This window comes from Sturnira hondurensis, unplaced genomic scaffold (assembly GCF_014824575.4).
Source record: "Sturnira hondurensis isolate 20B ecotype Veracruz unplaced genomic scaffold, ASM1482457v3 Scaffold0004711, whole genome shotgun sequence".
In the NCBI taxonomy this organism is placed as follows: domain Eukaryota; kingdom Metazoa; phylum Chordata; class Mammalia; order Chiroptera; family Phyllostomidae; genus Sturnira; species Sturnira hondurensis.
The window spans coordinates 1,075,782-1,097,384 of record NW_028077342.1 but is presented as its reverse complement, the minus strand read 5'-3'; the positions used below and the strand labels follow the sequence as shown (position 1 = coordinate 1,097,384).

The window sequence follows — 21,603 nt, the reverse complement described above, 5'->3', positions numbered from 1 at the left end:
TGAAATGTGGAGCAGGCAGTTAGAAGTATGGCGCTGGAGGTGGGAGCAGATGCAGTGAAAAAGATGATTTCTCTGAGGAACTACATGGATAAAACAAAGAAGAGCAAAGGTCCCCATTGACTTATTGATTTATTGATTGATAGATAGAGGGGAAGGGATGGAGAAAGTGAAACATCAGTGAGAGAAACATCAATGTGTGGCTGCTTTCATGCGCCCCCCACCAGGGACCTGGCCTGCAACCCAGGCATGTGCCCTGATTAGGAATTGAACCGGGGACCCTTTGCTTTGCAGGCTGAAGCTTAATCCATTGAGTCACAGCAGCTGGGTCCCCAGTGAGTTTTCAACGGGCCTGTCAAGGGCTCAAGTTGAAAACCTGTCCCTCAGTTTTCCCACCCATTCTGACTGACCTGTGCTTTAATGTGTCACTAGCAGTGCCTCAGTGAGTTTGATTCAGGAGGGGACTAGTCAGTTCCTAGCTCTCATTTCCCAGAGCAGAGAACAGTGAAAACATCCTGTGGCCCATGTAAGAGGGAGAGAAGAAAGAAGCTGCAATAATGAAATTCCTGTCTTTGCAAAATTGAAGTGTTAGCCTCAATAGAAAGCCAGAACTGGAAGCTACTGGAGAGGTCATCTGTGTGGTTCAAGTCTACAACTTGACTGATGGACCAAGACAGGTAAAGAGACCTGTCTGAGGTCATTCAGTGAGTTACTTGCAGAGTTTCTTCCTCACCAGTCTTTGCTGTACACCATGGTGCCTCCTAGGACTTGTTTTAAAAGCCTAGGTTACACCTTTCCAGAAATGGGGGGATTGTTGTCCTTGAACACCATGGGCAACATAGAGTCTGTTGACAAGGCTGTATTAAAAAGACATCTGGGCCCTGGCTGGTGTAGCTCAGTGGATTGAGCACAGGCCTGCGAACCAAAGGATCGTGGTTCGATTCCCAGTCAGGGCACATGCCTGGGTTGCAGGCCAGTTCCAGGCAGGAGACGTACAAGAGACAACCATACATTGATATTTCTCTCCTTCTCTCCTTCCCTTCCCCTCTAAAGATAAATAAGTAAAATCTTTAAAAAATATTTTAAAGAAAGGACATCTGTTTTTTTCAGGGAAGAGCCTAAAACCCCAGCCTATTTTAAATGTGCTTAAAAGGAATAAAGGAATGGAATTGGCTTTTGCCCAAGCCTACCTGTTGAGGGGAGGGTACCTTCCGAGAGCATGGGGGCAGGCACCAACTGAAAAGAAAAAACCTAGACAGAGGCAAAACCCCCTCATGTTCCTCTTTGTTCTGCAGAGCTTTTCATGGCAACTGGCACATTTGCTGTACTTCAGAATGCATTTTTTTCTTTTGTAACCTTTCCACCTTCTGCTTTTTGCCATTAAAGCTCTCATATTTCTGGCAGCCACCCAGGCTAATTAAATAAGCATTGGGGGGGTGGTACTGTTCAGCTAGAGGGCAAGAGCAGAAAGAGGAAGATAGGAAGATACGTGGTGTGGCTCTGGAGAGCTGGGTAGAGGCTGTCATCGCAAGTGGTATTTTTTTTCGGAGTTGGCAAGGCCTGGAGTTGAGTGTGCTCTTTACGTGACCCCCAAATCAGTTATTTCAACCGCTGAGAAAAGCCTTGTAGATAGGCAAGGAGCCAAAGCTGTGGGGTGGCATGGGGATCCCTGGGGAGAACGGTGCATCAGGAGAGGCAAGGGTAAAGCGTAGACCTGGAAGGTCCCCTAGGATACCAGTGGCATAGGTACATCACCTGGGAAGCGATTTGAAATCCAGTTGTCAAGCCCCACGGCAGACCTACTGAAGGGCCTAGCCATCTGTTTTCACAAGCCCTCAAAGATGTTCAGAGCTACCGCTCTAGGTCATTCACAGGTCTCCCTGGAAAGAGAAACCAGCTGGGAGCCCTCTGTCCTCTTGACGGGCAGTGTGGGGGATTGGCAAAAGGAAAGCTATACAGTCCGCCTGAAATTCAAATCTGCTCCACCACCTCCTACGTGGTTGACTGTGAACTACTTTGTAAATCCTCAGTGGGTTATTCTCAGTAGAAATGGGGGGTGTAGGTGCTTATGCTGGAGAGTTGCAGAGATGGAGATCACAGAAGAAACCTGTTACCCAGTGCCCTGCTTGAACCTCGCACCACTAACCCCCACAGACACGAAATCATTTTTGACCTCCTGTTTTTCCTCAGATTACATGTAAGACCCTTCAAGCAGATTCCTGCCCTTATTTTCAGCTGTCCTTCCATGCCCCAATGGCCTTCCCCAACCCTTTTCAAACTTCAATACATTGGCCGTCAAATCCCGCATAGTTCTCACCTCTGAGACTATTTAATCTCATTCCTCTGCCTCAGATGCCCTTCCTGTTCCCTTCTCTGTCACAATACTACTCATTCTTGAAAGCCTGTCTTCCATGCCCCCTCAACACTGTTTGAGAGCCCGGTAGCCACCTGTTCTTCCTTACGCTGAAGTCTTGCCCTAGGCCAGCATATATAGCAGACACTGTAATAGGCACTAGCCACCCAGCACTCAGTTCACCCCACCTGTACCTCTGCCTGTGAGGCAGGTACTGTGCTTTTTTGTATCCTAATTGTGTGCTAACAGTTTCATTTTGGTTTATTTCTCTGGCTTCTTCTCTGTTCCTCACCTCCCTTTGTCACTGCTGGTTTCTAACGTAGCAGAGCCCAGAACTGAAGCGAGGTTTGCTTGCCCTTAACCACCTTTGCATACTGCTGGAAGGGCATTCACTGTTGGTACTTGAAGGGCCTTTGATCACCAGGTAAGGACTCTGGCTGAATCACAGTGAGCACATCCCCACACCCAGTGGGAGCTCACTGATTGAGTGTTGGATGATAAATGGATGAGCAAAGTACATATTTGTGAAAAACTTCTAGCAAGTTCAGGATCAATCCTGTTCCCAAAAGGGAGATTTGAAACCAATTTCCAGCCCCAATTTAGTTTACTTTGGTTTTAGATTTTATTTATTTATTTTCAAAGAGAGGGGAAGGGAGAGAGAAAAAGAGGGAGACAAACATGGAGGTGTGAGAGAAACAGTATTGGTTGCTTCTTGCACGCCTTCAGCCGGGGAACTGGCCTACGACTCAGACATGTGCCATGACTGGGGATCGAACCTGCCACCTTTTTGCTTTGCAGGACGGCACCCAACCCACTGAGCCACACCAATCAAAGCTAGTTTACTTTTAAAAGTACTCAGAAGACAGATGATATTTTGTTGAGTTTTACACTTGAAACCTATATGATTTTGTGAACCTGTATCACTCCCAAAAATTCAATGAAAAAAGTGAAGTCAAAGAACTCAGAGGATGGGTGTGGAGCATTACCTAATTCCTGCTTGTATTTGTGACTAGAGAGCAGTTGCCTCACTCTTACACCCGCTTAGTCCTGCTGACCTCTCTGGGTCCTCAGGTCATGAGAGCCCTGCTGTGCCCTGGACAAGGCCAAGCAAGTACCCAGTGGCCACAAACCAACTTGCAAGCCTGTTGTCAAGGCCTGCTTGGAATCAATGATAGTCAGAACTATATAGCACTTGAAAGATCATCAGCCTTCAGCCCTCATTTTATAAATCAGATATACTAAAGCAGATAGGACTTGCCTACAGTCACCAGATGGCCAGCTTCCTGGACCTTTTTTTTTTTTTTGCCCCAGCTGAACACCATAGATAGGGAAGGTAGAGAAAGAACACCTGGGAGGAACCAAGCATGGAGTCCCTAAAAAGAAAGTTCTACTGTAGAAAGTGTAGGCAGTGCAGTCAGCCAGACCTGGGCCTAGGGGTCCTCAAACAGCATCACAGATAGTGCCCTGAGCTGGGGCTTGGTAACTGATGCCAATACATTCTTTTGAGCCTCGATAAAAGCCAAGGATATAGCTTTAAACCACAAGCCCTCATGGTATTCCGAGTTGGTGTTGTACGTGCTTATTGGGTTCTAGCAGCACCCTGTTGGGGTCCACCTTGGGCAGGAGAGGGGAGACTTCTCTGTGAAGGTTTGTTTTATCAAGGCCAGTGACCAACAGTTCTCCATTGAGGTGAGAACAAGAAGGAATGGACTTTTAGTGCAATTGGAAAAAAAACAGTTCAACCTAACATCATTCTCCTCATGGGCAGGAGCTTCCTTCAAGGCGGCCGTTCAATCGTCTTTACTTGGGTTCTTTAAGAATAGGAGTTGGATACTTTATGAAAGCATGGGCGGAGTGAATTCAGTGTAGCTGATTCGTAGTCCAGTGTGATGGCTTATGAGTCTCCATAATCTGTTGCTTGTGTGATCGGTCAAAGGACCAGACCACCTCTGTGAACCTCTTTCCTTATCTGAACATATGGGTAACAGTGAGGTCCAGCTCATTCAGTTTGGATCAAGAGATGCAGGAGATGGGAAAGCACTTGGTAAACAGTAAAGCATGAGGTATTTGGAAGGTGGTGTTATGAAAGGTCCTACCAGAAATCTGTTTTACATCCGTGCCGAGGAGCTCCCCCTGTGCCTTACCTTCTCTGGAAGGCACAATGGCTAGAACCCTGAGTACTAAAGGATGCGCCAGGCAGGGCCTGACCAATGTGTGATGTGTTATGAGTGAACTTTATGATGTTACAGTTATCCCCTGGCTGGTACGTTGGAAGGGAGACCTGTGTGAGAGGACGTATGTTCCATATCCCGTCTCTGTTGTCTGTCACTTGTTTTGTCGTGGGTCTTGTGCAGCCATGTTGCCTCGGGGAATCAGCCCCTCCTCAAAGCACACTGATGGAGAAGCTGACTTCTGCAATTCAATGCTGGGGAGAGAGTACTTGAGTCCTTTGCCTGACAGGCCATATGTTCTCTATTTTGGAATCTGTTTCTGCAAATGCCAAGAAGACTCATGGCCCATACTGGCAGGAACCAGTTGGAGAAGAGAGAACAAATAATACAGTGGTCAGGATGGTAGCCAGAAAGAGGCAGACTATTTCCCTATGCCATCATCATCACTGTGCTTAGAGAGTGTTGTGAACATGAATGTGTGTGTGTGTGCACGTGGCAGAGAGATCGATGTCTGCCTACTGCTGTGTGGAGCCCAGTCCTGGTGGCCACAAAGTTCAATGACCAGGGTTAGGGCCTAAGCAGAACCACAGCCTTACCTGGTGACCCTGAGCTCACCCCTTAACTTCCCTGTGGCTCAGCTTTGCCATGTATCAAATGCAGAAGTCAACCCACACTTCCCTATGTATCGCATGGGGTGGCTGTACAAATCACTGGGTGAATCTGTGCCAAGGCTGAGTTTCTTGGGAGCCAGGCATCACAGAAAACCATATTCTTTCCTACCCATGACCTCTCTGGATGACATCATGTGTGGGTGAGAACAGGAGGCTGCAGGACTGGGGTCCATTGTGTGTGAGGAATGCCATGGTCTGTAACCCCTGGGGGCGGGGTACAGTGGTGTTAAAAATGTACCACCAACTCTGAATTGGTCAGTGGCAATGAAGAGGAGGAAAGGGCAGAGAATTTAGAGCAAATACGCTCAAGCCTCGTTTCAGCCATTGGTTTCAGCTTCTCTACCCATTCCAGACCTTCAGCTGCCTTGACACACCGAGAGATGGGCTGGTGCTTTTTGTCTTCAATGGGGGAGGTGGTCATGAATAGGCCTAAAGCATGAGTCCTATATAGTTCATATTCACATTCTGGGTCATCACATTCGCTGGCTAATGTAGAATTGACTGTATTGTTTGCCTTGTGGTCCAGTGGCTATTGCGCTTCCTGTGGCATCTCTCTCACCCCCATCCTTCCCCACTAGTATGTTGACTTTTTCCATAAAGTAGTGGAGGTCTGTGGGTGGGGGAAGGGGCACGTAAGGTAGCCCCCTGTGTGGACTGAAAACATTCTCATTTTGTCTCCTAAGCTGATCACTGGAGATTCCATCGTTAGTGCTGAGGCAGTATGGGATCACGTCACCATGGCCAACCGGGAGTTGGCATTTAAGGCTGGCGACGTCATCAAAGTCTTGGATGCTTCCAACAAGGATTGGTGGTGGGGCCAGATCGACGATGAGGAGGGATGGTTTCCTGCCAGCTTTGTGAGGGTGAGTGTCAGCCTTCACTCTCCTTCCCTGTCTCCTTGGCTGTCTGCCCTTGGCTTTCCCTTCACCAGCCCCTGTCCTCCTGCTCATTTGTGTCCTGGTGGCTCCTCTCCCATTTTACTCCATATTTTTGGTCTCCTACCCAAGTCCTGGCCTTCCTTTCATTTTTTCTCCTCCTAATTTTGAGACTTTTCCTTTCTGTCTTGTTTATCATAACAATCCCTACCTCCTGCCTCCTACCTGCTGTGACTTTATGCAAATCATTTCCCTTTTGTCCTTGGTGGTTTTTTAAGACCCTTTTAAACTCTATAAACCCTTTTAACCTCTGCTGTGGACCTTACCTTTCTTATCTCTCTTATTTTCTGCTTCCTTTATTGTCCTCACCTCCTCATTTTATTCTTTCTTTTTCTAGGTCTCTCCCGTCCTCACTCCTCTGATCTTCCTTTCTCTCCTTTAGGAAAGGGTGAACACCCCTGTGTGTTGTCTCAGGATTGTCTCCAGCCATTAATGTAAGACTGTGGGCTCCCCACCCTCTCATGGGCTACAGTTTACTGATTGGAAATTATACTTTTTGCAAGAGACTCAAGTGGCTGGCATCTAAGATGTACTGCGGGTGGGAAGTAACTGGCCTAATCGGGTTTACGAAGCTTTGGCCCATTTTGCTTTGTACCATGAAGAACTTGGCCCTTCACAGAAGGGGCTATTGGGAGGGGCCTCCTTAGCAGTTTCTGCTTCCTCTGGGTCACCAATTAGTAAAATGCTATGAAGGAAGAGCATTTTTGGCCTGGTGTCCCAGGTTTTGGCCATCCTTAGAATTAAGAACTAGAATCAGCTCTTTGGCAGTTGTGAACTCTGATTTTCCCTATCCTCAGAACAATTTTGTCAATTCTTTTATTCCAGGGGATGTCACAGTTCGTGAGATAATGCACATTAAAAAAAACAAAACACCTTGTGGCAGTACAAGTACACCACAGCCCATTAGCTTTTGTTAGTTTTTGCTCTAAAATAAGGCTGAAGTCTTCACCCAAATCAGAGATCACCTTGGCTTTGGCCTTTGGCCCTTGGGGGATGAAGGGCCTCAATGAGAATGATGGCCATGTGACAAGAGGGAGGGAGCAAGCAGGGCATTTGGAATTAGACAGCTGCAGTGCAGTCTCCATTTTATTCCCTCCTCCCTCTATGGCTTTCGGTGAGACTTTTCACTTGCCTGAGCCTTGATTTCCTCATCAGAGCAATTAGAATAGTGGGCTTTTTCCAATGAGGGGCATCCAACCTTTGGGCGTCTCTGGGCCACCCTAGAAGAAGAAGAGTTGTCTTGGGCCACACATTAAATACACAAACACTAACGAAGACTGATGAGCAAAAAAAAAAAAAAAAGGTTTTCAGTACATTTACAATTGTGTGTTGGGCCCCATTCACAGCCATCCTGGGCCACATGTGGCCATGGGCCACAGGTTGGGCACCCCTGCATTAAATGAAGTCACATATGTGAGTCAAGTGTCTAGCATAGTGCTTGGTACATAGTGAGTCTATGCCAAATGCTAATTTGCTTTATTATCATCATTACCCTCATTGTTATCACCACCAGCACCACCTTATTAGATCCCAAAAGGCCTATAATCAAGGCTGGCCATATCGGCTGAAAGAGGGTTCCTTCCTCAAAGGGTGCAAACCCAGGAAGCGCTGTTAACTGATTGCAATGATTTAAGTAAGGAAGCAGAGAGGTGGGCAAAATGACCTCTCATCCCCTCTGTCCTGAGACTCTCCTAATGAACTATCCAGTCCTTTTTTCCTCTCTGTATGTGGCATCTTTCATCAGAGTCTCCAAATGCCATCTGCTTCCCAGCTCAGCTTTGCTCATTGATGAATTAGTCCCAGAGGTAGCCAGAAAGAGCACATCAATAACCATGGGCCTTTGGAACTAGCATGAGTTCTTCTACACGGACAGCTTGAGTGTCTTGGACTGACCGTCCCCTCTCTTTAAAAGAAGGATTAAACTGCACCCAGTGATAATGTCACCCAAATCCAAATGTATTTCACTTTCAGTGAAATGTCATTTTTATAATAAGCAGTAAATCAAAGGATGGGACAAAATGATTGAGCAAAGTAGAGTGGTTTGGGGAGGCAAATGACAGAGCAGGCTTTAGAATGAAAATGAGCTGGCATTGATGTTCCTATGGCCAAGGCCAGGGGGCGTGTTCCTCCAAGCACATGACCGCAGCAGCCACTTGGGTGGGCTGATGCTGACACTTAAGAAGACCACTGGCTGGCCCAGGCATGCATGATATAGAGTCTAGCCTATTGGTTGTCATCTGCACAATGAAATTAATCACTTAATTAGCTTAAAAAACAAAGAATCTTTGCTATTGAGAACGATTGCTCTGGACAAACACAGCCCAATAGGAATATATTGTGTTTTTTAAAAAGATTTTATTTATCTTTTAAAAAAGATTTTATTTATTTTTAGAGAGAGGGGAAGGGAGGGAGGAAGAGAAGGAGAGAAACACCAATGTGTGGTTGTTTCTTGCACACCCCCAGCTAGGGACCTGGCTCACAACCTAGGCATGTACCCTGACTGGGAATCAAACCTACAGCCCTTTGATTTGCTGGCCGGCACTCATTCCACTGAGCTGCACCAGCCAGGGCTGTTAGCTTACTTTTAGAGAGAGGGGAAGGTAGGGAGAGAGAGAGGGAGAGAAACATCAGTATGTGGTTGCTTCTCATGTGCCCCCCGCCCCAACCAGAGACCTGGCCCGCAACCCAGACATGTGCCCAGACTGGGAATTGAACCAGCAACTGTTCTGTTTGCAGGCCAGCATTCAATACACTGACCCACACCAGCCAGGCCCCAAAGGAATATATTGTGAGACACAAATGTAAGGCATGTATATAATTAAAATTTTTCTACCAGCCACACTATGAAAAGTAAAGGAAGGTAGAAGTGAAATTAATTTTAGTATATTTTACTTAATCCAATATGTCCAAAACGTTATCATAGGATATGTAATATCATATGTTATCACTATAAACTTATTAATTTTATACAACTTATGGACTTATATCGCTAAGTCTTTGAAATCTGGTATGTATTCCATACTTACAGCACATTTCAGTTCCCACTAGTCACATTTTAGGTGTTTGGTAGTCACATGTGCCTAGTTGCTCCTGTATCAGATGACATAAATCTGGACTAAGGACCATAATACTAGATCAGGATCACTAATGGCAGAGCCTACATCATCACTTACAGCTCGGATATTCTGTCTACTATACCAATGTTTATTTTGTGACAAAGTAATCATGCCATGTTGCCTCAGATTGCATTCAGAACAAGAATTTGATTATTATAAAAGTATTTGTTTGTTTTAATAATAGACTAATGATCTTCAGATTTCTAAAGGGAAGTGCCATGAAACCCAGGGGCCAGCTGTTAAGATATCTCCAGTAAAAGGAAATGGGGGTAAGCTGGGGTTGCGTGAATTATGTGAACATTGGCTCCAAGGGTAGACCTGCCAATTCTCATGAATGGGCATTCATGTGTAGATTTATGTTTCTAGTAAGATTGGATGATGCCCAAGGGGTTAAATGATGAAGGCTATGGAAGCTCTTTTCTAGTAAATATTTTAAAATAAAATTACTGTCTCCATTCTTCCACATCAGTGGTTTTCAACCTCCTTCATCTCACAGCACACGTAAACTAATCACTAAAATTCTGTGGCACACTCAAAAAATGTATTTTTTGCAGATCTGACAAAAAATAGGTATAATATTTATTCATTCCCACCAGATGGCTAATGTTGTGTTGGCTATTGTTATTTTTTATTTGATGATCTAAGGGAAAAGAGGTCAGTTTCTGACCAAAGAGTCCCTTACTGCATGTTTTAAAAATTATTGCTGGCACACCGGTCAAATATCACTGCTCTAACATTGATTTCGGTTGAGGGCCAATTGGTATTGTGGAAACAGCACTAACTGTGTTAGGAAATGAAAGTCCTGAGTTCTAGTCTTGGCTCTTCCAGGCACTTAATGGATGATCATGGTGTTCTCTTTTTATCCCTTATTTCTAAAGCATTCTCCAGAATCTATTCAAGCTCTGACATAGGTAGGTAGGAAATAGACAGAAGTCACAGTGAACTATTGAATTTTCATTAGTGCTGATGTAGTTGGTCGGCAGATGGGCGATTTCATGGGTTTCTATCCATGTTACAGGATATTTGCTTGCTTTGTGCAGACTGACCCTGAACTGAGATTCGGTAGCTCCTGGAGAACAGCATCGCTAGGTTCTTTGGCACAGGACATCGAAGTATGGTAGGAAAGAAAAGATTTTCCCCCTAAGTCCTTACCAACTGGACACTTTTGTAGAGCATTGGACAAAATTAGACACTGCTGTACCAAAGCATCTTCACACCCTACCTGGGAGTCTCATTGCTGTGTGAATATCTCAGCCTTAGGGCGTTAATCAACAGTGTTTAGTGATCTAATGGCCGAGCTAGCCCTACCTGATGTTAATCAGAGTAAACACCATGTAGAGTTTGAGAAAACTCAGATTCTTGTCTCAGTGCTGCTATTAGATGTGCGGCTTCCTGTGCATTTTTGAAGGTCAGTTTTCCTCCTTGTAAAATGGGGATAAATGAGTGTGGGGAAAATTCTCCATAACCTGGGATATGCCGAATACCTCTAAATAGGAAGTGTGATCCCATTTTGGCTATTGTACAAGAAATTGCTGGGTACATGTGTCTTCCACCCAGTCAAATATTTGCCTTCCCTGTGGTTCAGAGTTTCATTCTGTATGTGCACACATGTATTTGTGTGTGTTCCCCTTTCTGTACTGGGGACATAGCTTCCAAAGGGCAACGCGGAAGTTGGTGTACCTGCCCAGTTGGTTGTGTGAAGTGAATTATAGCTTACTGAACATCGGTCCCTTTATCTAGCTGTTGACATCTTCAGCTGCTTTCCTGGGCTGGTTTCCCACCCTGGAAGCTGAGGGCAGACTGCTGGGATATGATTGTGTGTCTAAGTAGCAAATCTCACTCCTATGGTGGGGCCTCCCTTAAAATGCTTGGCCCTAACTCCAAAGTATTCAGGCACTTTTTCTTTGTCACTGTGTCAGAAGGGACCTTTGTTCTGACTTTGGGCTGTGGCCTGCAGAGTGCTTGCCGCCCACTTTGAGAGCAAGCTGTGTACAGAACACATGAGATCTCATTATGGTTGATGGTAGGCAAGGCCTGCATGACAAGGCATGGGTTTGGTCAGAAAGTAAAGAGCCTGCTCAGGTTTCATCAGCATATACATTCCTTGTTTCATCAAATTCTAGATTTCTCTGGTTTCAGGCCTGCCTGGAAGCAGGGGAGATGAAAGGATGAGCTAATCAGGTCATTACCATCATTCCTTGCAATTGTACAGATCAAATGTCACAGAAAATAAATCTCTCCTGTTCATAGGGAAGCCCACTGTTCCAAAGTGTTACTTGGTGTTTAATTATATAGTATCTCTTCTTGGCTGCACTTGTAGAATGCTTTTCACCTGGATGAAACCCTAGACTCACAGTAGATTTAGACTCGGAAAGACCCGTTTGGGCCAGGAATGACCTAATTAGATGTTCATAGGGGCCAGGCAGGTAACTAATGAGAGTAAAGCAGTCTGACACTGGGGTAAGTGGGGGCCTATGTCTAACTGGGAAATCTGTGCCCCATCGAGAGGAAGCAAAAGATTTGGATGGTGCTCATCCCTGTGGTTGGGTATAGGAAGGAGGGAAGTCCAGTGGATTGAGATCTTCCAGTATTTGCCAGAAAAGCCAGGAATGGAAGTTAATGTGAAAATGACATGTTTTTACAATGTGCACAAGTACTTCACATTTTTTAAAAGAAAACACTGTGAGGGACAAATATAACACATCTTTAGGAGCTAAACTGTCTCGCCAGGTCCCAACTCGTGACCACCAATCAGCCTGACCTCCTCATTGTACAAATCCTGAGGAAATACAGGCCCAAACAATGAAAACGACTCCCTTACTTGTGTAGAGAATAGTGACAAAGCCAGGACTTGCACCCAGGCTCGTGAGTATTACTTAAGACAGTTGATTTAAAGTCTTTGTCTAGTAAGTATAATGTCTGCACTTCCTCTGTTATGGTTTCTGTCTGTTTATTTCTTTATTTTAAGAATGGGCCATAATTTCCTGTATTTTTATGTGCCTTGTAGTTTTTTTTTCCTCAAAACTGGGTATTTTGAATATTATACTGTGGTGACTCTGGAAATCAGATTTCTCTCCCCTCCCAGGGTTTGCTGCTGTTGGCTGTTGAGGGTTGAAGTTGTCCATTTGCTTAGTGACTGTTCTATTTTTGCCAGACTGTATTCCTTCTCATTTAAGACCACCGAAGTCTCGCACGCAACCCAGGCATGTGCCCTTACTGAGAATCGAACCAGTGACCCTTCAGTTCACAGTCTGACAGGGCTCAGTCCACTGAGCCACACCAGCCAGGGCAGATCACTGAAGTCTTATTGCCCAGCCAGGGACTTAAGAAAGATTTCTTTAAATACCTGTAACCAAGAAGAAGAAAAATGACTTTTTCGGTCTCCATAGCTTGGCTCTGAGCCAGGGCACTCCCTCAACCCTACTCCTGGCTGCCCACAACTCTGCCTTAGTCTTCTTCTCTCACTCTTCTGCTCATATGTAACCCACAGGTCCTCCAGAAGTGCAAACCTACACTCCTCTCAGGCTTTATCTGAGTATGCCTCTGGCCCAGGGCACACGTGTTGCACTTCAGCTTCTTCTGTATGCAGTGTAGCCTTTTGGAATCATTATTCTTTCAAGACATTTCTTCCTCAGTCTCTCCCTTCCTGTGATATTGGGTCTGTTTGCTGCTTTCCCCTTCTATCCTCCCTGACCCTTGTTGGGCATGGGATATATATGTCCTTAAATCTTTCAATTGAGGCTGTCACGGCCTCAAAATCTGCTTCAGCCTGACGGAGTAGGGGTACAAAGCAAAGGTCAGCCTCTGTGCTTATACTTTAGGGCCAAATGGCTCGAAACACATGGCCGCTGTATTTTAAGAACAAGGTCATTAACCCCCTGGTGCCAGCAAGCTGCATGAGGAATGTGGGCCACTCTTTTCTCAGCTGCTGTGGAATACAGAGTGGTTGGCAAATGAATGAAAATGCCTCAACATTCTCTTAGCAAATGTTAGCCTCCCTGTTTCTGCATCAAGCAGCCCCCTGGTTGCTGTACAGTTGGGATTAGATTCTAGAATTCTGGAGAAGTTGGTGCTGTCAGTCATGTTAGCTAAGGGCTATTTCAGTGGAGGGACGGCTGCTTTGTGCATCCTAATCTAATACTCTTAGTGATGTTACCCCCCCCCCGCCCCCGCATCTTAATCCTGGGCTTCCTGGGCTATTGAACAATCAGGAAAGGGTACACGTGGGCTGCTAACAGGACTGTTAACACTTGAGGACCTACCTCCCATGCCAAGCTAATGGCAACAGTATTTTGCTTTCTTGGGATGAGTTCAGATATGCCAGCCCTTGTTTTTCCACTAAAGCTTCAAGTAGACATGGGCTTCTAGCCTTAACCATTTATGTAGAAGGTCTTGTTTGTGGCCCTAGAGGTGACACATTACAGTATCAGTTGAGGCTGGCATTAGCAGGGAGGGCTTTTCTCCATGGATTACAGAGATTTTTATCCTGCACACAACCATTTCAAATGGCATTAGCACTCATTTGCATTCACATGACACATCTTAATGGCTTCTCACTATGCGCGTGCTTTGGATGACATTATCCAGTATGTGTTTTGGCTAATTGGAAGAGATTTTTTTTTCCTTTTAATATGGAACAATGTCCAGCTCAGAGAGAACCTTAAATATGGCTGTTGCTTTACCCAGGATGTCATCCATATCCGCGTAGGTGACTCTGTAGGTCTCTCTTAGAATCCCCAAATGGAAAGCAACGTTGAAGGTCATGTAGTTTACCCACCACCCTCCAGGTAGGGCTGTAACTAAATTTCCCTGGACTTCTGAGAACCTGGTTGGCATCTTGTCAGCCAAACCTGAACTACTTTCTTACTAAAGCTTCTGGCCCTTGCATTAAATGTAGTCTAAGCCATTTTCTTAAAACACATTGCCTTTTGCTCTAGGAGCATATTTCAGAGGTGGCACCAGTAGAAGACACTGAATTGTTCTCTTGGTGGTAGAGTTTCCCTTCCAAGGCCCTGCTGTTAATTCACAGCATGAGTCAGTGACTTGGTTGGTTTCCTGAGTTGAAGACTATGATCAGGGGTCTCTAGCCTGTATTTCTCAGTGTAGCCAATCCCTGGGTTCAATTAGGGATGGCTTGGGCTTCCCTAGTACCATGGCTACACTGCCTCAGAGGCTTGATGACTTGAGGAGGGAAAGACCATAATGGATCGAGTGTTTGGAGATGATGTCTGTTTCTGAGGCTCCTTGGGAAGTACAGAATTTTGGGAAATCATGACAATTGTGTGTATATATATTTTTTTTCTTTTGCCATCAGTATTGATATTATCATATCAGTAAACCTCTTATACTTTTTTCCTCATGGCTTCTTATTAGTAGTGCTATTAATATCTCATTGCCAGTATTTACTAAGCTCTGAACAAACACAGCTCTTCAGCCCTTAGCAACAGCTACCTCCTTCAGCTAGGTAGAATGGGCTGAGAGGATCTGGCATCTTGAGAGTCCTCCTTATAGGTACCTTGTTCTACTTGTTAGACGGTCACCAGAGAAACCATACTCAGCAGCCTCTGGGTCTCCTTTTTGGTGTTCAGAAGCGAGTCGCCTGTGAAGAACCTTGATTTGGGGTGCATTGGCATTGAATGAGAGAATTGACATTTCCTGCTCTACCTCTGGTTGCAGAATGGACTTGATCTTTCACGTAAACACAGAGTAGTCATTTCTGGAGGACGTGAAGGCTGGTTGCTTAACTCTGGGATGTGAGCCATAAGGCAAAGGATTTGAGGGCTGAGGCCTCATGTGCACTATTCCTGTTAGTGACCCAGCCAGCCAGGGAGCCTAATAGCTCCCAGTCTAAATACAAGTAGGTACCTTTGTCTTTCAGAAACATTTTGTCTTCTACCAGAGGATAAGCATAAAGAAAAAGTAGGCCAGGGCCTTAAGCAGGAAGCCAGACCCCACCAGGGGAGGATGGTACTCCCTGAGCATGGTGGGCTGCACTGATCAGTTGAGCAGGTCAGTCCTTAGTGGACCTACCTGTCCTTCTCTTTCCTTGGCTAGGATTGGAACTCAGATTCAGTGAGACCTTAGTCACAAGCTGACTTTTGCTGGGTCTTTTGCCTTAGAGGAGCCTAGGGGTAGGTGGATGATGCTAAGAGGGCAGGGGAGAGTGGGAATGGGGAGCTGGGCAGGGATAATGCGACCCTTTTGAGGTCTAGTGACCCTTCTCTGTTGGAAATGCGCCATGTAGGCATATCAAAGATCCGTTTATGTGTGTTGAGCAGATGGCATTCTCTGTGGAGGGATAGGGAATGATGGGACTCCTGGGGATGGGGGAATGAAACATCTGTCATATTATTACACAGGAAGAGCAAACACAGTGGATGTAGCAGAATCATCAATCTGGGAAGTTACAGACTTGATTGAAGGGCCAGCTCTGCTGCCGAATATCTGGCAGATGTCAAGAAGGGACCCTTCCTATTCTGGGCCTCACTGTTTTGACTGTCCACTGTATTTTTTTTTTTTGTCACCAGACCCTCCGTAGTTTGAGAGAGCACAATTAAAGAAGTATTTCCCTAGGCTGGAATCTCATTGTTTTATTATTTTTATTAGCTAGACAGATATCATAATACAGAAACCTGTTTTGTTACAATAACTCTTGTCATTGCTTAGGGAGTTTGTTTAAACCTCGACATGTTCTGTCTCATCAGAGCCTCTCATCACTAGCCCTTCTCATCCCCACCACAGATACAAGTGTGATGGTTCTGAGGCCCCCCAGTGGGACGACCTATCTAGGGTTCTGTAGCAACTTAGAATTGCAGAGCAGAACCAAATCTCTAATTTAGCCCTGTGGTTGTTAGCTCAGTGTTGTTTCCATGACACCACAGTGCCTACTAGGAGTTTTTGCTTTTTTTGAAGATGCTCAGAAATAGGAGGGTTTTTTTTTTTAAGCATAAATACCTTCCCTGTAATCTCACTTGTACTAAGAATAGATCTTGTGAACCTTTTATTTGTCCCCATGGATCATACAAGAGAAGCCTTCAGCATTGGTATATTATCAGCATGTTCTTTGTATTAATGCTCTAGGGCTCTTTCTCTGTGACTTCTCATGAGCTTTTGCTTAAGGAAGGACATCCTGGCCTGACATTGTGTTCACCTGCACTTGGTTTAATTGGATACAGCCAAAATACCTGGATTTTTTTTTTTTTTGGTCCTTCTTAAAATGTTCTGTGGGCAACGGTTGTTGATTCACATAGCTAGGAAATTTTAAGGCTTGGGAAGGTTTTAGAAGTCATCTAGGTTACCCTCCTTGTTGATGTTTGAACCCCTCCAGAATATTCCAGTCCCCCCAGGTGGTCATCAAGTATCCGTTTGTACAACTCCACTCCCAGGGCCCTCCCTACCTTTTCAGAGGCCGTGGCTGAGGTTGTAGCTCAGGTCAGTTCTGAGAGAGTTTATTGTCCTAATATTGAATTAAAATCTGTCTTTCTGGAGCTTCTACTCATGGGAGTGGTGTACATGGCTAAGAGTATTAGCTGCAGAAAGTCTTTCTGGATTAGCATGACAGCCTTCCCATTTACTAGAAATAGAACCATGGGCATGTCACTTGTACTTGTACTTCCAGTGACCTCATATGTCATTTGATGAGATAATAGTACCTACCTCTTTAAGTTGTTGTGAGAACTAAACAGAAATATGCAGGAAAAGTACTGATAATTGGTTCTGACTAATATTACTGATGGTACAAAGCAACAAACTTTCAATGTTAAGAGTGTAAGTAGTATCCTTATTCCCCGTCTCTCAGGAACACATTGACTTTCTACTCTGTGTACAGTCCTTCAGAAGATGAAGCCTGACATGAGGTCTGCTAAGCCCTTCTTGTTCTCCAGGCCTCTGTGCCTTTATCCTATCCTCTACATTAGCCTCTTGCTGCTTCTACATGTATATGGCTAGACGGAGGCCATTTGGGCACTGAAGGCCTCAGTTCCACCCTACTCAGCTACTTTCATGGTGATGTGAGCTACATGGAGTCCTGGGGATGCCAAGTGTTCAGTAAGCCTCTCCTTTCATACTGACAGGCTCTTAAAACTAATAATGGTGTTGCAAGTAGTGAGCTTGATAAATATGTAATTGGACAGTGTACTTTCTTGTCTGCCCTAGCTTATGCCAACAGGCATAATAATGTTGCTGGGGCTGCACATCAGTGGTTAGCCCTCATTTACAAGCAAATAAATGGTGGAATGCTGTGCTATACATTGGAGCACAAAAAGGAATGGGAAAATGTTCTTTGTGAGTGGATTGAGGGAAAGAGTCATAATAATAGACCTGTAAATCCTACCCATTGGTCCAGATTTTTAGTTATTCTTATAATCTTATTAAAGTAGCAAGGTTATTGATGTTGCTACTCAGTGGGGCTTGGACGTGGGGGGCCATGTAGTGAATGGACTTATCCCCACGTTCAGGTACATATTAGGTAATCATAGCTTACTCTTAAGGGCACATTTGAGGCCAGCAGTAGCTCTGAAACTGCCATATAGTCAGATAAACTTGAATGAAGGCCACGTCCTGTAAGTTCACCTTCCCCTGTGCTTAGGATAGGCTGAGAACATGGAATGATTGAAGACCCTTCCAACTATGCATGTTAGAGGAATGTCCAGCCCAGTTAAGTAGAGTGCAGTGTCACTAGGCAGCACAGAGGGTGGCATTGTTGCCATACCATGTGGTTGATATTAGTGGGTCCAGCATCCAGTTGTCCCAATAAGCAGGTGACCAGGACTCCAGAGGCTGGCAGTGTGCAATGAACCAATAGTGGTTTCCTCCTCTGTAAAATAAATGGGCTTCATGATAAATTCATTCATCCCAGAGATGATCATCATGTGGCTCCTGACGAGGTACAGAAGCACTTTAGACTGGGAGCCCATCCTACAAAGACTGACAATAGATACAGGAACTTGTACCAAAGGGGAATTACTTGCCTAAACTCTGTGATCTTAGTCAAATTATTTCTCCTGACCAGGCATCATTATCTCCCCTAGAAGATGGAGGGGTTGAATCAGTTAAACTCCAAGAACCTTTCTAGCTCATACTCTTTGTGTTTTTTCCATTGAGGTAAAATACACATAACATGAATTTTATCATTTCAGCCATTTTAACATGTGCCACTCAATGCATTTATGATGTGTATAACCACCACCTCTATCTAGTTACAGAACTTTTTCATCACCCCCAAAAGGAACCTATGCCCATTAGTAGCCATTCCTCATTCCTTCCTCACCCTAGTCTCTGAACTTCATGACATTCTGTACACAGGTTAGCAGGTGGAAAATAGAGCATAGTTAGGGAAAGGATGTGGTTCAGTAGGAGGTGAGGTCAGCAAGAGGCAAAATAGAACTTGAGTAGTCACAGTAGAACACCTCAGCCTGGATAGGGACTCCAAGGGACTAGAAATATAAGACAGATATTACGAGAGAACTTTAAACAAGGACTAGGCCAAATCTAGGTCACAGGTGGAGTTCTGCAGGAGCAGCTATTGAGTGATAGACACCCTGCTGGTACATGAGTAAATGGCATAGTCTACACAGGTGACAGCTCTGACTCGAAAGCCAGTATTTTGCCAGGTCATCACCCTGAAGTGGTTGTTCTGAATGTTTATCAAATACCGTGAGCTTTCTAGGACATGTGGTCAGCTTAATTTCAGCATTCTCCCTTAGTGTAACTTTCATCATGAAATCAGAGAGGGCAGAGAATTGTACTTCCATATCTTGATAGGTTAACTGGAAACATCTCTTTCTCTTAGTCCAAATAGAAAGCATATCAAGGGAAATGTAGAAAAAAATGGATTTCTGAAGGTCAGGCAGCCTCTATTTATATCTATACACCTACACATTATTTGTTACCCTACAAAGAGCACAGGGCCCTGCACACAGTAGTTATGGAACAATCCTGAGTGATTTGATTTAACTTTATTCAATTATTGCTTTTCTGACTTACTCGAGTAGTATAAACCTAAGATCTCTCGATGTCTAAGTAGGATATAGGCCCATGAAAACAAACAAAAGGAAAAGACTTAAGAGGGGTAGAGTGGGGAACAAAGTTGTTCTTGCAGGCATCTAGTATTTTTTGTGGGGAGTAACAATTCTATTAATTATAGATTTTTTAAGGTTTTATTTATTTTTTATAGAAAGGAGAAGGGAGGGAGAAAGATGGAGAGAAACATCAATGTGTGACAGAAAGAACAATTGGCTGCCCCTCACACACCCCCAAGTGGGGACCTGGCCTGCAACCTAGGCATATGCCTTGACTGGGAATCAAACTTGTGACCTTTTTTGGCTCTCAGCCCAGTGCTCAACCCACTGAACCATACCAACCAGGGGTAAATATAGATTTTAAAAATGTTTTTCAATTACATTAGTATTCTTATATTAGTTTCACATGTACAACAAAATGGTTAGAAAATCATGTACTAGAAAAGATACTTGACATGATTTTAGTCTTCTTAAATTGGTTAAGACTTGTTCTGTGGCCTAAGATTTGGTGTACCCTGAGTAATGTTCCATGAATATTTGAGAAGAATGTGTATTCTGATACTGTTGGATGGAATGTTCTGTTGATGTCTGTTAGATACATATGGGTAGTGTAAAGCATATTTCAGGTCTAGTACTTCCTTATTGATTTTCTGTCTAGGAGATCTATAAATCATTGAAAGTGGGATGTTGAAGTCCACTACTATTGTTTCATTGGTTTTTCTCCTTACACAAAACATCTTATAGTTCTAAAAGTCTCCTTTAAGCTAATAACAACTTAAGTTTGTCCACATACAAAAGCTCAACACTTTATCCCCATATGTATTTTGTGTTTTTGATGTTGTACTTGGCATCTTTTTATGTTGTGTATCCATTAACAAAATATTGTAGCTATAGTTGTTTTGATTATTTTGTTGTTTAGCCTTTGTACTAGATTTCATTGACTGTATATTTACCTTTATCAGTGAGTTTTATACTTTTATGTAATTGCACGCTGTTTACAAGCATCCTTTCTTCTCTGCTTGAATAACCCCCTTTAGCATTTCTCATAACACAGATCTAGTGCTGATGGATTCATTCATGTTTTGTGTTTCTTGGAATGTCCTTATCCCTCCTTCAGTATTTGATAACATTACCAGCTAGAGTATTCTTTTTTGTCAGTATTTTTTTCAGTAATTTGAATATATCATTCCACTTTCCTGGTCTGCAAGTTTTCTGCCAAGAAATTCAGTGATAGGCTTGTTGGAGTATTCTTGTATGTGACAAGCGTCTTTCTTTGCTGCTTTCAAGATTCTTTCTTTAATTTTTGACTTTTTAATTATAATGTGTCTCAGTGAAATCTTTGGGTTGAACTTGATTTGGGACCTTTGACCTTTATGTGTCTGGATATCCATGTCTTTCCCAATATTTGGGAAGTTTTCAGCCATTATTTCTTTATATAAGCTTTCTGCCAGAAGTGTTTGATTTCTTTTTTCTTCCTCATCTTGAATACTTTTATTGTCAGATTTTTAATATGTGTCATGTGGTGGCTATAAATATCTCATCATGGTATTACTTTATATATTTTTATGTTTGTAAACAAGTGGGCATATTTTTATGTGTTTGTAAGCCATTCATAAGTTCTTATCAGTGAAATGTGTCTCAGAGTTTTCCTATTTTTTTTTCTAACGAGTTGTTGATATTTCTTGCATTGTTTACAGAGACCTTCTTTACACATTTTGGAGACTAATCACTTGTGCAAACATCTCCTAGTATATAGCTTGTCTTTTCACTTTATTTATGATATCTTTTTTGGAGAAAACTTCTTACTTAAAGTGGTCAAATTTATTGATTTCTTTCTTGTTTGTGATTTTCTTCTTTCTTGTTTAAGAAATCTTCTGTACTCTGAGGCCATAAAGTCATTATTTTAAATTTTTTTTAAAATTTATTACAGCTTTGCTTTTAATAAGCATTTAATCCCCTGGGAACTTATTATATATTTTGTGAAGAAGTGATCCAATTTTATTTTCTTCCATTTATCAAACACACCTTTATTCTCTCAGTAATTTGCAGTGCTAGGTCTTATGTGAATCATATTGTTATATATGCTTGAGTGTCTGGTATTTCTAGTTTGTTCCATTGACTTATCTTGATTACTATAATTTTATTATATTTTTTAAGTCATCCCACTTTTATTTCTTAGGCATGTCTTGGATTTTTTGTTCTTTTATTTATTTGTATGCATTTTATAATGAGCTTCTGAAGTTTTCCAAAATATCTTATTGAGAGTTGGTTTGGATAAGTTTAGTCACTATATCAAGTTAAGGAGAACTAACATTTTTACAATATTCAGACTATCCAAAAA

The 21,603-nt window shown here is 43.4% G+C and overlaps 1 protein-coding gene across 5 annotated transcripts in view; it reads left to right on the top strand.

The window, feature by feature from the left end:
- The window catches only part of ARHGEF9 (Cdc42 guanine nucleotide exchange factor 9), a 127,984-nt gene that overhangs the window by 48,529 nt on the left and 57,852 nt on the right, over positions 1-21,603 (top strand). For all 5 annotated transcript variants that reach the window (XM_037045972.1, XM_037045976.1, XM_037045975.1 and 2 more), the window contains exon 2: positions 5,876-6,055. In XM_037045972.1, coding sequence (XP_036901867.1) covers positions 5,876-6,055 — 180 coding nt within the window. The remainder of the gene's footprint in view (positions 1-5,875; positions 6,056-21,603) is intronic.